This window comes from Chelon labrosus (genome assembly GCF_963514085.1).
Source record: "Chelon labrosus genome assembly, chromosome: 5".
Taxonomy (NCBI): domain Eukaryota; kingdom Metazoa; phylum Chordata; class Actinopteri; order Mugiliformes; family Mugilidae; genus Chelon; species Chelon labrosus.
The window spans coordinates 20,708,526-20,722,530 of NC_140341.1; the positions used below are offsets into that span (position 1 = coordinate 20,708,526).

At 40.8% G+C, this 14,005-nt stretch overlaps 1 protein-coding gene across 1 annotated transcript in view; it reads right to left on the bottom strand.

Moving 5' to 3' along the window:
- The window catches only part of map2 (microtubule-associated protein 2), a gene marked incomplete at its 5' end in the record, with an annotated part of 33,661 nt that overhangs the window by 4,040 nt on the left and 15,616 nt on the right, over window positions 1-14,005 (bottom strand). The window contains 8 exons of the mRNA XM_084545385.1: window positions 1,911-2,003; window positions 3,925-4,017; window positions 8,383-8,690; window positions 9,369-9,425; window positions 9,919-10,060; window positions 12,147-12,208; window positions 13,348-13,485; window positions 13,739-13,981. Of these exons, the coding sequence (XP_084401511.1) occupies window positions 1,911-2,003; window positions 3,925-4,017; window positions 8,383-8,690; window positions 9,369-9,425; window positions 9,919-10,060; window positions 12,147-12,208; window positions 13,348-13,485; window positions 13,739-13,981 (1,136 nt within the window). The remainder of the gene's footprint in view (window positions 1-1,910; window positions 2,004-3,924; window positions 4,018-8,382; window positions 8,691-9,368; window positions 9,426-9,918; window positions 10,061-12,146; window positions 12,209-13,347; window positions 13,486-13,738; window positions 13,982-14,005) is intronic.

Consider the following 14,005-nt stretch of genomic DNA (forward strand, 5'->3'; position numbering starts at 1 on the left):
CACTCAAAATCTCAGCCACCCACCCTGTGGCCTCGAGGCTCCTCTCCCCTCATTACTTGCTATGTCACCAGCGTTGTCATGTTCTCGCTATAATAAGCTGTCAGTTGTGCGGCAATAATTTAAAGTGACCGGTTATGTCTATGTGACATTTGACACTGTCATAGATATTTATGTTGATGCTTAGATGTTTAGAGTCTGGGGTACAACAGAATTTCTAGCCTCTATGAATTTCTTGCTTCTATGAAAATCAGAAAATAGATGTCATGTTAATTTAATCCTCACACCCTGTTGGGGACAAAAGTGTCCTTTGCAAGTTTAATTTTTTTTGATAACCTTTGCTGTGATATTTGGCAAAGGTGTTTAATTGAGCGGTTCTGAATGATACCTTTTGTTCTGTTACTTTAAAGACACATGTAAATGTGAAGCACAGTTTGCTATTGCAGTTTTAATGGGTTTTAATGGGAGTTACTTTTTAAATTTGACGATACAAAAAAAATCCATTAAAATAACTGTTGCCAATCACTGCCATATCCAAGACTGTAATAATGCCCCAAGAAACATCTACTTTTGTTTCTTTTTTAAGAAAACATTGTGATGCCTTCACAAACGCTGGCGTATAAAGTGTTTAAATTCTGAAATGAATTAAACATTCGGTATTTATGACTAGGATTGAAGTTAAAAAAATATATCTACTATTTTTAGGCCATTTTTGAAAAGGACACTTTTGTCCCTTAATGGTAATAGTGTAAGGTATGTGGGTTACAAATTAACGGTTACCTCCTTTTTTGTTGCGTTTCTATTCTAGCAAGAAAGTTAAATCACAGGACAAGCGGTTGCAGAAGATGATTGAATGAATGAAAGTTAAATTGCTAAAAAAATATATAAAACCAAAGTGTTTTCTTTTGTTTACGGTAGCTAAACACATACGTTATATGACCAGCCATGATCAGTCTGAAACGTGACGGTCCTGTGACGCTTCATTTTGTTTTTTCTTTCAGCTGTCTGAAAGGAGACGAAGCCAGCAGCTGTTGCCCAGGTAATGTGATGCTGTCAGGTGCACATAAAAAGAGTTGTCATAACAAGAGACTCCAGTATCCCTAGGGAGGTGATGGAAAGCCAAGACATCAGTTACAATTGTCTTGTGCTTGTGTAACAGCGCACTGATAATGTGCATGAGACAAATCAGAAACTGCAGCTGAGAAGCACACGGTGTACCTGCTGCCTACACATGGCTGCAATCAGACTAAATCAACTGCTTCATGCCGTGTGCTACCTGTTGTGGATGAGAGTGCTGACAATAACTGGAATTATTTTTTTCCCAATGTGCTGAGTTTGTGTACTTCCTGACTAATGTGCTGCATATTAAATGTGTTGGAGCGATTTCTTCAAGCCTTAAAGACCTTGCCTCCACCAGAAAGCAATTATTACAGAACATGCTGTAGGTCTGTTAGCTATAATGTGCAGTTGACCCGCTCTGAGTTGGCAGGCGGTTCATGATTTAAAATGTGCTTAATCTTGATACCTAAATTACAGTGCACCGTCAGCTGACCAGTGACACTTCCCCCTCTCCTCACATTGCGGGGCACAGTGACTCACCAAATTAATGAGACGCAAAGAAACTTTTTGTGCAAAATGGAAATACAAATGTTCAACCTTTTAATGGTGCTACGGTCCTGAATGCTGTCAAGGGCTGGAGGAGGAGGAGGAGGTGGATACATTCAGCCTTTAGAATGAAAAGGCCTCACACGACACAAATCATTACAGCAGAATAATGTGTGTGATTCCACAATAAACTGGGAGAGATTAAAGCAAAGTGGAAAGGGAATAAACAACACAGGGAAAATATGAAAAAAAAAAAAAAAACAACACACAACACATAAGAGACAATGGGCTTGCGGCACAGGACTCACGTTTCCACCTCGTGCTGAGTAGCCCCGCCTGTCCAAGGACCCACACCTAGACTGAACATGGCTATAGTCCAGCTTAACAGTGGGGATGAGAACCTGCAGGAGCGGAGGTGAGGAGTGAGTCTCTTGAACTGTTTGTTTCCCCCCACTGGTTAAATAGTCTGTCCTAGAGCGTGTTTGGCTGATGTGTGGGCACTAATGGTGGCTCCCCTGTTTCCCTGGACAAACTCTAAGATGGCAGGAAAGGCAAGTCTGACCCAGTTAGCTTGGCTCATGTACCAAAAATGAATGACATCTGACAGCTGTCCTACTTCTAGAAACATGACATCAGCATAGTCTAACAGCCAAAGACGGTTAATGCGCCTGTCATCCCAATGAAGATCTGGAGAAGTAGAATCATCAAGTTTCAAGAACGAGCTGCACTTATTTTGTTTCACGTGGACTGTGAGCCCGTTAAACAAATACGAAACTTTCAAGGAAAACTTCACTCGGCGCGACAAGAAGAGGCAAATCCTCCAGAACATTTGAACATTTGAATAAGGTGTCAAAATTCCCCTCCCTCCATGGTTTTGCATTTCCGCTGCTAAGCCTCAAAATGACTGTAAATGCAAATTTGGAGCAGTTCAGATCATTAGTTCAGGGTGTGTGGATGATAAATTGTGTGAGTGTGCTGTGATGGTGAATAGCTGCAAGGAGAGATAGCAGGAGGGAGACGCAGACACAGCAGAGTTGGTAAAGTACGTAAGCAACAAAAATAAATACGCTTTAGCTAGCAGCACAGTCAAAGCAATGGGAAATACACTGGATAGAAAAAAGACACAGGTACAGATCCCACACAGTTTGTGCATGAGGAGAGGAGAGGACTTTTTTCTTTCTTTCTTTCTTTCTTTCTTTCTTTCTTTCTTTTCTTTCTCAGTAATGAACAATGAGCTGATGATTCACACATCTGATGCCCACCTTATTAATGCTATTTCACCTTGAATTGTGGACAGACTTCATAATAGAAGAAAGCATTTTATATTGTCAACCAAATTGCTTGTCGTCTGCATAGGCTTTAATCTGGGAAACACCAAGAATGTGAAACTCTTTAAAGTCAACGGCTGACCGACTACTAGTCCATCAGCTGTAAAAGCACAGGGTTACGCCATAGCGGGCTACGTCAGTGAAAGCACCGACCACAGTGGAGACATCTGAGAACGTAGGAGGCTGAGCAAGGGAGAACTTTCAGTGCATGTTCAGCCGCTGAGCCACGTGAATAAGGATGTGTATTTGGGTCACAGAAGTGATGCGTGATTATAAATTTAGCTTTAGGGTTACGGTTAGAGTATCAGATACGAGGCTAAACCTAAAGGTTAAAGATGAAATCGGAATTAACATAAAATACATAATGACTCTTTCTAAAAAAAAAAAACACTTCCAACAGGAGGTCAGGTATGAAATACAGTTAGGGCTGACTTGCACGAGGACCTTTAAGCATGGCGGACATTTGGCAACATATGGTTGTGGTCATCTGGCTGAATCAGTCTCTTTAACCATCAGGCCACCTTTGTGCCCAACAGCTGAGTTATTTAGAGGTTTATGGTGCTGCTCTCACAGCAGGAAGTTGGCTAAAACCAGACACTCTCAGACCAGTTGTCATGTTGCTAATGGCTGTTCAGGTATGCCAGTAGTATATAACATTTAGTCTGCTCTAAAAGGGACCTCTGATTTCCTCACACTAAGTGTGAAAAGGGACACAATTACTTCTATCTAAAATTGAAGGTTGAGAATAACACTGCAGTGACAAAATAGGTCAAAATACAAACTAGAGTACTACATTACAAGGTCATAATGCTAGACATATATCTGGACTTGAAGAGAACACCAACAAGCAGCTTGTAACAAATTACATGCAGTATATAACGGGGCGTATATCTGAATATTTAATGGGAATACTTTGGACAGACACACTAACTAGCATAAAACACAGCTTTCACCCCTCTCCTCAGTGGAGGAAGTTAAAGACAAAGGTACATACGTTGGCTCCACGAGCAGAGTGCTTCAGATAGGCCTTGAAGCTGCATTTTGACAGTAAATGACTGAAGTCCAGCTTCTTGTTTAATATATGAATCTATGGAGAAATACACAGACAGTATGGACCTCTCATACAGACCTCAACAACAATCAGAGAATCCTTTGGTCACCACAGGTTACTGATTAACTGAAAAATAGTGTGCTAATGTAGATATTACATGGTCTTTAATGCTGTGGCATTAGTGTAAATCTTTTTTCTTTTGCTCTTCTTTGTTACGTTATTGTTTCCAACATTTCAGAATCCCATTAACCTAATATTGTATAATTCATGTGGCAAGATGCAGGTTTGATTTGAGCAACAAAAGAAATGGGACGAAAAAAGGACGTCTTGCTCCTTTAAAACATTATACCACTTTGAAACATGTTTTCATATGCCTCCACAACATCAAACAATCCATCATTTCTACTAATTAATATTACATTTCTATAATGGTTAGGTTGATAAACATACACGAAACCCTCGCTGAAAAGTGGATCTTTGCCACTAAAACCAATATATTGTCAATTTTTTAAAATATATTGCAATGTATTTAATTAAGAAGCAATTAATACTAAGATCCTAAAGAAATAGATACTGAACCATTAATATCTTCAACGTCTATCACATACATTGCATTTGATTCACTTTTTCTTTGTTTAAAAATGTGTACGCAAAATTAAACAATCTAAGCCACAAAGCAGGAGATAGAAGTCTCAACACCACGCAAGATTTTTTTTTCCTATAACAGCTTCATATATTTTTACTTTATTAATGCCTCATTTAAATGTAAATTTAAACAATAATTAATATGTTTTTTGAGAGCATCAGCATATAAATTGAGTAGGATTAAAAAGAGTAAAGGTTTTCATAATTATTCCAGTGGAATGCCCTTTTCTAGGCTATAAAAAAAACAAAAAACAAAGGTGCTATAGTTAACAGTGAAGAGGTATACCAGCAGGTCTTGGGTCCAGGTCACACTGTGTGCTGCCGACAGACACAGAGTAACGGAGATGAAGCGCAGCACTGACTTCCAGATCAAAGATGCCCTGCATTTGGCTTCTGATGGCACATTTTGCTCCTTGTGTTTCTATTGAGAACATTCAATGGACAGGTCAGTGGCTGGGCGGAGGGCAGCTAGGGGCTGAGGGGGGCTCTCTACAGGAGTTGTTTACAGCAGCGCTACGTGGAACTTGGAGCTACTAAGGACTACTACAGGTCAGGGTAGCAGAATATCAATAAATGTGTGCATATTACATTCAAATCTCAGAACTTTTTTGCTGCATTTCTATTTTTGTCTTAGAAATTACATTCAGTAATAATTCATCCCACTCTGAGCTTTTGTTAAATCCACTTCTGAGTCCACTCTTGAGACCAAAATAGGAACATTAAGTGTTTGTCTGAGGACTTCTTACTGAATCTGCTAAAACACACATAAACCTCTGAACTCCTTCTCTCCTCCCATCCTCAGAGCATAAAGCCAGTCCTCCGGAGGCTGATTAAATTTTAACTTTTTGTCAGGCAGAAGTCAGGGAATCAGGTCAGCCAGTGTGCCAGCTGAGTTTAGACGAGAGCTGCCATCACCAGTTTGTGTCTGACAGATAGCACCTAGTGCCATCAAGGGGTAACACACAGACACAATGGAACAATAACAACAACCCACATTTAGCATAAAATTAAGCTACTAATGCAGTTATTATAATGGCAGTATACACTGTTACTCCTCTTTATATAAATATATATATATATATATATATATATATATATATATATATCATGACTTTATAACGACCCCAAGAAACAAGACTCTTTTAAGTTTTCAGTGCAAATGCAATGAACATTTCATATATTGCTGTGTGTATTGAGTAAGGAGATACCTGCATGACAGTGTGTGGTACCTGTGTTACACATGTACAGAAGTGTGATGTGTTTACATCCGCACATTGGCTAAAAACGTCCATATCAACTACTGCTAAAATCCCTTCCACTGCATAAATTGACTGAATGGGAACACCGGCTTACCTGTCGCGAAGTCAGCCTCTCACAAATGCTCACACTGCTTCATTACAATACTGTCTAACCCACCACAGTCATCAATACTGTTACACAGAGCCAGCATGCAAACTCAGAAACTCCCGTCAGCCTGTTTCCCCTGCACATGACAGGCCGGCGTTCTGAACATGATCCATCCCTATTTTGCGGCTGACTGCACAGAGCAGCTCCGAGACCTGGAAGTCATAAAGATGCCAGCCAAACGCTTAGATTCCTAATCAGGCCATCAGTGGAGGCTTGTAAGAGCTGATGGCTACAGACACACTGCTGTTCTCATCATCACACTTCCTGCTCCAGTGCTGCGTTTGTGTTTCAGACAAGATATTTGTCAAACCGTAGGGTATAAATTCCCAGACACCCTGCTAATCCTGATTCTGTGCAGCAACAGAAAACTCGATTTGAAATGCAGATTTATGCCAGCTGGATTGTTGTACTCACTTCGCAGAGCCGGGAGCAAAACTTAAAGGACAAGCCTGTACGCAGTTTCAGTGGTGACTGAGGTTTCAAAGGCTTGTCTCTTTTCTGTTTACTGAAATCAGGGGCTGTAAAAACTGTTACATTCACCATACGACAAAATAAGTATGGAAAAAAATTAAATAACCTAAACCTTTACTTGAAATCTTGTCCATTTAAAGTTAACGTTGCAATCATTCTAAAAAATCTTCATTCCAAAAGTTTCTCCACGGGATCTTCATAGTCGATCCATGGATGTTGACACAGCTGAAGCTGATGCATTGTGGTGTTTTATCTGAATGATGTTCAAGCTTCTGTAAGCAACTCACAGCAACACAATAACCTTCCTACGCAATATGAGTGACTGTAATCATCTATCAGACACACAGCAACATGCACAGCTAGGTTCACAAGCGAGTGCGAAATTATGCCTTTTCCCGTTACATGTACCGCTCATTCCTCACTGGCGTATCCCTTGTCCTCTACCATTTTAATCAGGGTGGAAAGCACATAATCGCATGTGAGCTCATTTTGAACAAACTGCTATTGGTGCTATAGTTTCATAACGGGGCACTAGAGGTAGTCCATCAACAGGTAAAACAAACAATGCTGCAAATATTTTCTACCACAGAATGAGATGAGATAAAATAAATGAAAGTCCTTGTATTCATAGAATATGGATCTTCCTGCGCAGAGTCACAAGCCGTGGACAGTTAGCCGCCTTTCAGTCAGATAATAGGCAGAGTAAACACTTAACTGAAAAGTACACCTGCAATTACAGCTCATTTTCATAGGTTCAGCCAAAGAGAACAAGCGACATCTGCCGCTTTGATAACAACAATATGTCTTTAAATGTGATCTAGTCTTTCACATTGACTCCAGTGGGGTTTAAAATGCTTTTCAAACTGCACTGACTAGACTTTGATGTGTCCTTTAGTTTAGGAAAGTTGTGCAAAAAGATTTTATTAATGTAACTTGTGAACTTTCTATCATAAAACACCATGATTTCTCTGAGAACTCATTGTTCTTAGTGGGCCTGTGGCAGGAGTGAATGACTAATGATGGGCAGATGTAGCTAAAAGACTAATACTAGGCATTTTGTGGGCAGCATTTGGGGTAGGAGAGAATCTATGGTGAACCAGCATCACAGGGCTGGAGGAAAAGGCAGAGGATGTTCATCAGAAGCACATTTTACAACCAGAGCGCTCCTACACCTCGTCAAGTCCCGACTTCCTATCTTATCGTTGCTATGTTAGACAGAGAATAGCAATGTGGGGGTCCATTCTTACAGAGAAGTGTTGAAAATCTGTAGACTTAGTTGACGTTGATACTCATGAATGTGTTCTTCAAAAGCATGAAAAAACATAGAGCTGTCAAGTGTGGGTACAGCAGAGCGAATAACCAGACATAAAAACTGAAAAGTGGTGAAAAGTCACTTTTCAGTATCTGCCAACGTTAGGACAGTTGCAATCATTAGCTGTCTCGACTACAGGTTACGTTTTTATTACAGGTTTTTAAGATATGACTCCATCATTTGTCTAACCTAACAACAGTAACATAGGAAATTGGCATTTGTCAAAGGGTAGGAGTCCTCTGTCGGGACCAGCTGTAGTAATACAGCTCGCCTCATAGTTGCATATCAAGGTCAGAATCTGAGGTCTGATAGGAAGTAATCAAATTTCTCTGTATGCAGGTGATATCTATTGGAAATATGCACCTCAGTGGCTGGTGGAGTTTTTATTTCTACATGTTAGCTGTATTAACAAAAATAAATCCAGGCTCCATTTTCAGAAACAGGGGAAAACAGAAATATATGAAAAGGAGTAGAACTAGGAATGCATAGGTGACAGAAAGAACTAAGCAGGCAATTAGACAGAGGCTTCAGGATTTGGGGAGGTGGGGAGGATAAGAGAAGCGCACCTGTCCTCCTTTGGGCTGATACTTGATATTCTCTGTGGAGCCGATCTTGGACCTGACATTCTTGAAGTCGGGCAGTGGTTGGTTGATGATGCGGAGCTGCTTGGGCGTGGTTGCAGGCGATTTGGGTGGGGTGCGCACCACGGCCACCTTCCTCTCCTGGGAAATCAGACTGAGGGAGCGCGGGGTCCCGGGGGTCCTCGAAGATGATGAGTAGCTGGGAGGGGTTCCGGGGGTGATGGCGGTGGATCCGGGGGTGCGGGGGGTGGAGTGGCCACTGCGAGCCGAGCGGGACCGCATCGATTCTGTAACTGGTCGGGAAGAGCGTATAGGTGAAAGTTGGAGCTGCTGATGAGGAGGAACTGTAATCCTCTTATTAAAAATACTTTAACAGTCTGTAACAAGAACTTTGCTCCATGGATATACACTGATCAGTCACAACATTAAAACCACTGACAGGAGAAGTAAATAACATTGAGCATCTTGTGACAATACAATGTTCTGCTCGGAAACTTCTGGACCTGGCATTCGTGTGGATGTTACTTAGACATGTACCACACACCTAGACCAGACCAGACACCCCCACTCCATAGCAATGACAGTCCTTGATGGCAGCAGCCATCCCCAGCAGGATGCATGTTGAACTGTCCTCCAAATTCATTAGATCCCAAACTGACCAAGTATCTGTGGGATGCACTGGAACAAGCCAAAGGCCCCCACTAACAACATTCTGTTGACAGACACCACAGGACACCCTCAGAAGGCCCATTTCCATTCTCTGATGAGTCACAACTGTTTTGGAGGCACAAGGGAGACCTACACAATATTAGGCAGGTGGTTTTAATGTTGTGGCTGATTGGTGTACCGCATTAAGCTGAAGTAAAGACTCTCTCAAGTGTCCCATTTTACTTTACCAACATCCACAGAGGTACCAAAGTTTCAAACTTTGCGTTACTGTACAGTGACAGAGGTTTTAAAAGCCTTTCTACCTGTCATACTAGGGGCTCGCCCTGTCCTGTGCTCTGCCCTCATCTCAGTGCGAAAAGCTGCAGGTAGGGAGGAAAAGATGTAAGGTTTAGGTTTGGTGAGAAGGAAGGAGAAAGAAAAAAGGAGGGCTCGGAGGCCTGCTAATAGTACAGTCTGTACTAAAAGCAAGGTAAATGTCAAGAAAAACTGTTAAGAAGGAAGAAAAAGAAAGATAGAGAATGAGGAAGAAAATTAGGTTGGTTTAAATGTAAACTTATTTGATTACTACAGAATGGGCAATAGCAAGATTCATTATATCTGAAAAGCTGGTTGGCTAAAAGGATATCAAACAGAAATGCTAAAAGATAAAATAATTTCAACAGAAATGCACATCTCTCTTTGGCACACTACAGCTATGGTATTTTAAATATTACTACACAAGTAATAGTAAATATCAGTAGTTTCTTTTGCATCCTCAAATTGGCTGAATCAGTGTTGTCTTGTTTGGTTGGTTCGAGACCACCTAAATACAGATCCTGTGTGAAGTGGGTTGATTGAGGAGCTGCAGCCTACATGTGGGTCTGCGGGGAGCCGTGGAGCCAGAGCTCGTGATAGAGGTAGAACTCTCCTCTTGGTCATGGTACCCACGGCGAGTCAGAATGGAGGCATGCCGCGGCAGAGAGGACCTCTTGTCTGGGCTCCGTGACCCACCGTCCTGTTTGAAATACAATACAATGAAGAAGATTTTTTTTGTTTCATAATATAAATTGAAAGAGACTCAGACAACATTATAAACTGAATCTATTTCTATTTTCATGTTTTTTTTTAGGGGTGGGACTTTAACGCGTTAATTACGATTAATTAATTACAAAAAAACGCATTTAATCGCGGTTCGCATTCCAAACAACACGAAACATTTGTCAGAGCACGATTTCCTGGTACACCGATTGCAATGATGCACACGTCAGAGCTCGGCTAACGGCTACCATAATTGAGGAATCGATTAAAAAAAAAAAAAAGTTTTTTGGGGCAAATATTGTTACGCGATTAAAATGCGATTAATCAAGATTAATTAATTACAAAACCTCTAGGTAATTAGATTAATTTTTTTTTAATCAAGTCCCACCCCTAGTTTTTTTTTCTGAATTTTCGTTCATGCAGCTACACTGCCACCCTGTCAACCACCTACCTGGGCTATAAGTCTCTGTAATTCAGGTGAGACCTGAGGCTCTGCTGAGGATGGACGAGGTCTATCTAACGCGACAGTCGCTCTGGATATGGAGGTGGGGATCTTTGTAAGTGGCAAACAGTGGGTATGGCACTGAGATGGTACGGTGATGAGGCCCAGTGGGTAAGTAGCATGGCACCGAAATAAAAAAAAAATGGTGACAAGAGAGTGGTGAAAACATCAGTACTTCTACATGCATTATCAGTGCACAAGATCTCATGTATCCTTACTGGGATTATTATTTAAATATTAACATCAGATCTTGGGTATTTTATACACAAACAATCCAAATTCATGCACATTCAGACAAGAAAAAGATTAAATGCCTGTGTTACATCAAAATGCAGAAATGAATCAAGAATAGAGAAGGACTGTTCACCATGCTCATGCAGCAGTAACAAGTTACAGTGCATGGTAATAGATGTATTAGAGGACACTTACAGTGTGCTGTAATGACATGACATTTAAGAAATGCAGAAACGGTGTTATTTTAGACACAATAACTGTCATTAACATGGTGGAGGAGTAAAATGGAGTCATGACCACAGCCGCTGGAGAAATGTCACAAGGTGATACAACACCCACTCAGTAAAATAAACACTCCAAACGTATCTGCTTGCGCAAAAACCCATTAAACATGGCAACAATAGGAGCGTTTTACAAAAAAACAACTAAATGAAACCTACATTGATATATTTTTTTTTCATAAAGTGAAAAGAAACTGAAAGGGGCGTGAATATAGCAATGAAACACGTTTTTTGCGCAGGGATCAGTGCTTAGATAGACTGACGTAAGGTGTTATTCCAAACAAATGATTAAGTCACTCTGTAAATCAAAAGAGAAAATATTCAAACTTCAAGTCTTAATTCTATTTGTTCTATTTGTTAAAGTGGCATTTATTGTCCCAGTGATTGCACAAAATAAGCATTTATCACTTTCCTCATGATAACTTTACAATTTTTCACACCAAAGAGCCTGATCAGAGACAGAGAGGGCAGATCTAAGTTTCCACTGTTCTACACTAGATAACGTTTTAAGCTCCCTCTTCCCTGCCTTTACTTTGTCGCTCTGTGGTTGTATTTGGTGATTTATTTGCCAGTAACGCTTTAATCTGGCATTTATCTGATTGTCTTTTCATTCCAGGAGTCATGCTGTTGTTGGGTTGGTTACAAGCAGCCAACTCCGTGGCTAAAAACTAAAGTCAATGCAGAAGTGGAACAACTGCAATTCCTAGAATGACCACTTGAGGGTGGCTATAAAAGCGATATTAAAAAAATCTAACTTTACAGCAGTGTCGTACAAAAAAACAGCTATAGTCTATTTGTGACAACTGAACTGGGTGAATTTTGATATATTTCACTCAGTTAATTTATGTCAAAGCTTAATAAAGCGCATCGCCATTTCAGTTGACTGGTGGGTGTGTCTCATTTTCTGAATTAGTTGGGGGTTAGCCAGAGCCAACACACTGAGCTTCAGAACTGTTCTTGAGGAATTCTACAAGTGGTGACGAGGAGGCTTTGTCCATCTTTATATCCTGCACATGTATTGTCCAATATTGGTTGAGTAAACTCACCGATGCTCTGTCACGAGACTGTCTGGCGACGCTGAGAGGCTGACGACCGTCTGGTAGGGCTTCTGAAGGACAAGGACAGGAAACAGAATACTCAGAGAGAATACATGTGTTAGCCTTCATACATTCAAGGAGAAGAAGTGAGAGCCTTTTAAATGTCCTACTTTGGAGGATTATCATCATATATATACTGTATATCCTTGCGGGGATATGTGGTTCTCATCATAGAACTATAAAAAATATAGACTTCCAACTTTGTATACCAAAATCTGGCACAGTAAGCTATATGACAAATCAAATGTTCTATGGGAGCTGGATGTTTCACCCATGAGAGCTCTGTTCAGCGAAGATTTGGCAAGATATCACACAGAATGGGGGGATTTTGTATTATGTAAGGCAACCCTGGGAAATAATCTAATTGGGGCAATGCAGCAGTATAGCAGGCTTTCATCACCAGTGGCACAGAATCCAGTCTGTCAGGGGAAAATGAAGTGCACACCGCCTCTGGGACTGAGCAGCATTGCAGGGTCTTTATGTGGCCATAGAACAAAACCTTGGACTACTAGTTGCTAGGCAACCATAGGCTGGAAAAAAAGCTTAAGAAGAAAATGTAATTTTTAAAAAGGCCAGACAGGTCAAGAAGGTTTCAAGGTTTTTCAGAGGAAAAAAAAACTTGTTTGAGGTTACTGGAGAAAGCTTTAAAACATTCTGGAAAATTATGCAAAAGATTAGTATGCACATGTGACAAATCAACAGAACGGCAATCACTCACAAAGCACGTAAGAATTAGTTAGAAATGGCATTGGAAGGGAATGATGCAATTAAAGAGTTAAATACTGTAGTGATGTAGAAATGGATTATCACAAACACATATGTCTCTGCACACATAGAAACATTTTCAAATCATACATCAGTGAAAGTGTGCGTGTCAGTTTTGTCATAACTCACTCTTTATGGGTCAAAAAAAAAAGACACAACACAAAGAAAAGATAAATGAAGCCAAAAGAAACATCTATGACAATGTCAGTGTTTATTATGGTCAAATACAAAGACACCCACATGACAGGAGAAAACAAAGAACTGCGACCAGTAACACAAAATGCGCCAAAATCAAATGAAAGCTGACAGTGGAGGTAAGCTGACAGTGGAAGCTGGTATTCTGGTCACTCTTATTTGCAGAAAGCACCAGCTGGCAATGTGTCACCTGTGGGTCTCCTCCTGGGGCAGGAGTGGTGCTGAGTGGGACGGGTCTGGCGGACTGCTGGTTTCATCCCACTCCTCTTGGACGGGGATTGAGTCTGGTTTTCCATTTTCTTGGTGAGCTCAGTCTTCTTTATCACAGCTTTATTAAGGAAAAAACAGAGCCAAATGACAAAGACAGAGGGATACAACAATAAGCAGAAATAGATCTATGCTGAACCATATGGAAATATAATGTTGCAGGATGAAATTCAACAGAAACCCTTTTCAGCTATTGTATTTGTTATAACAGCAAAGAGGCAAAGACATGACTCTATATCGGATATATGACCTGTACAGTATTTATGAGTAACTACTGCCTCAGTCGTGAATATAGTTTAACAATAAGATGGAACCTTTTTTCTTCTTGACTTCCTCTCTGGGGATGTAGACGGGTTCTTTGCGAACAGGTTTGCGCTCTGGTGTGGAGATTCGGCCTTTAGTCCTTCCCCCCTTGGTCTTGGGTTTAACAGGCCTTTCCTGTTTCTCCATCTTCCGCTGTTGTGTCTGCTTGTGCTGGACCTCAGCAGGCTTTTTGACTGGAGTAAACACCTTGGGCAAAGGCTCAATCTGCTCTGTTACCATACTCTTATCGTCGTCTGCAGCGTGGCAAAACATAGGGG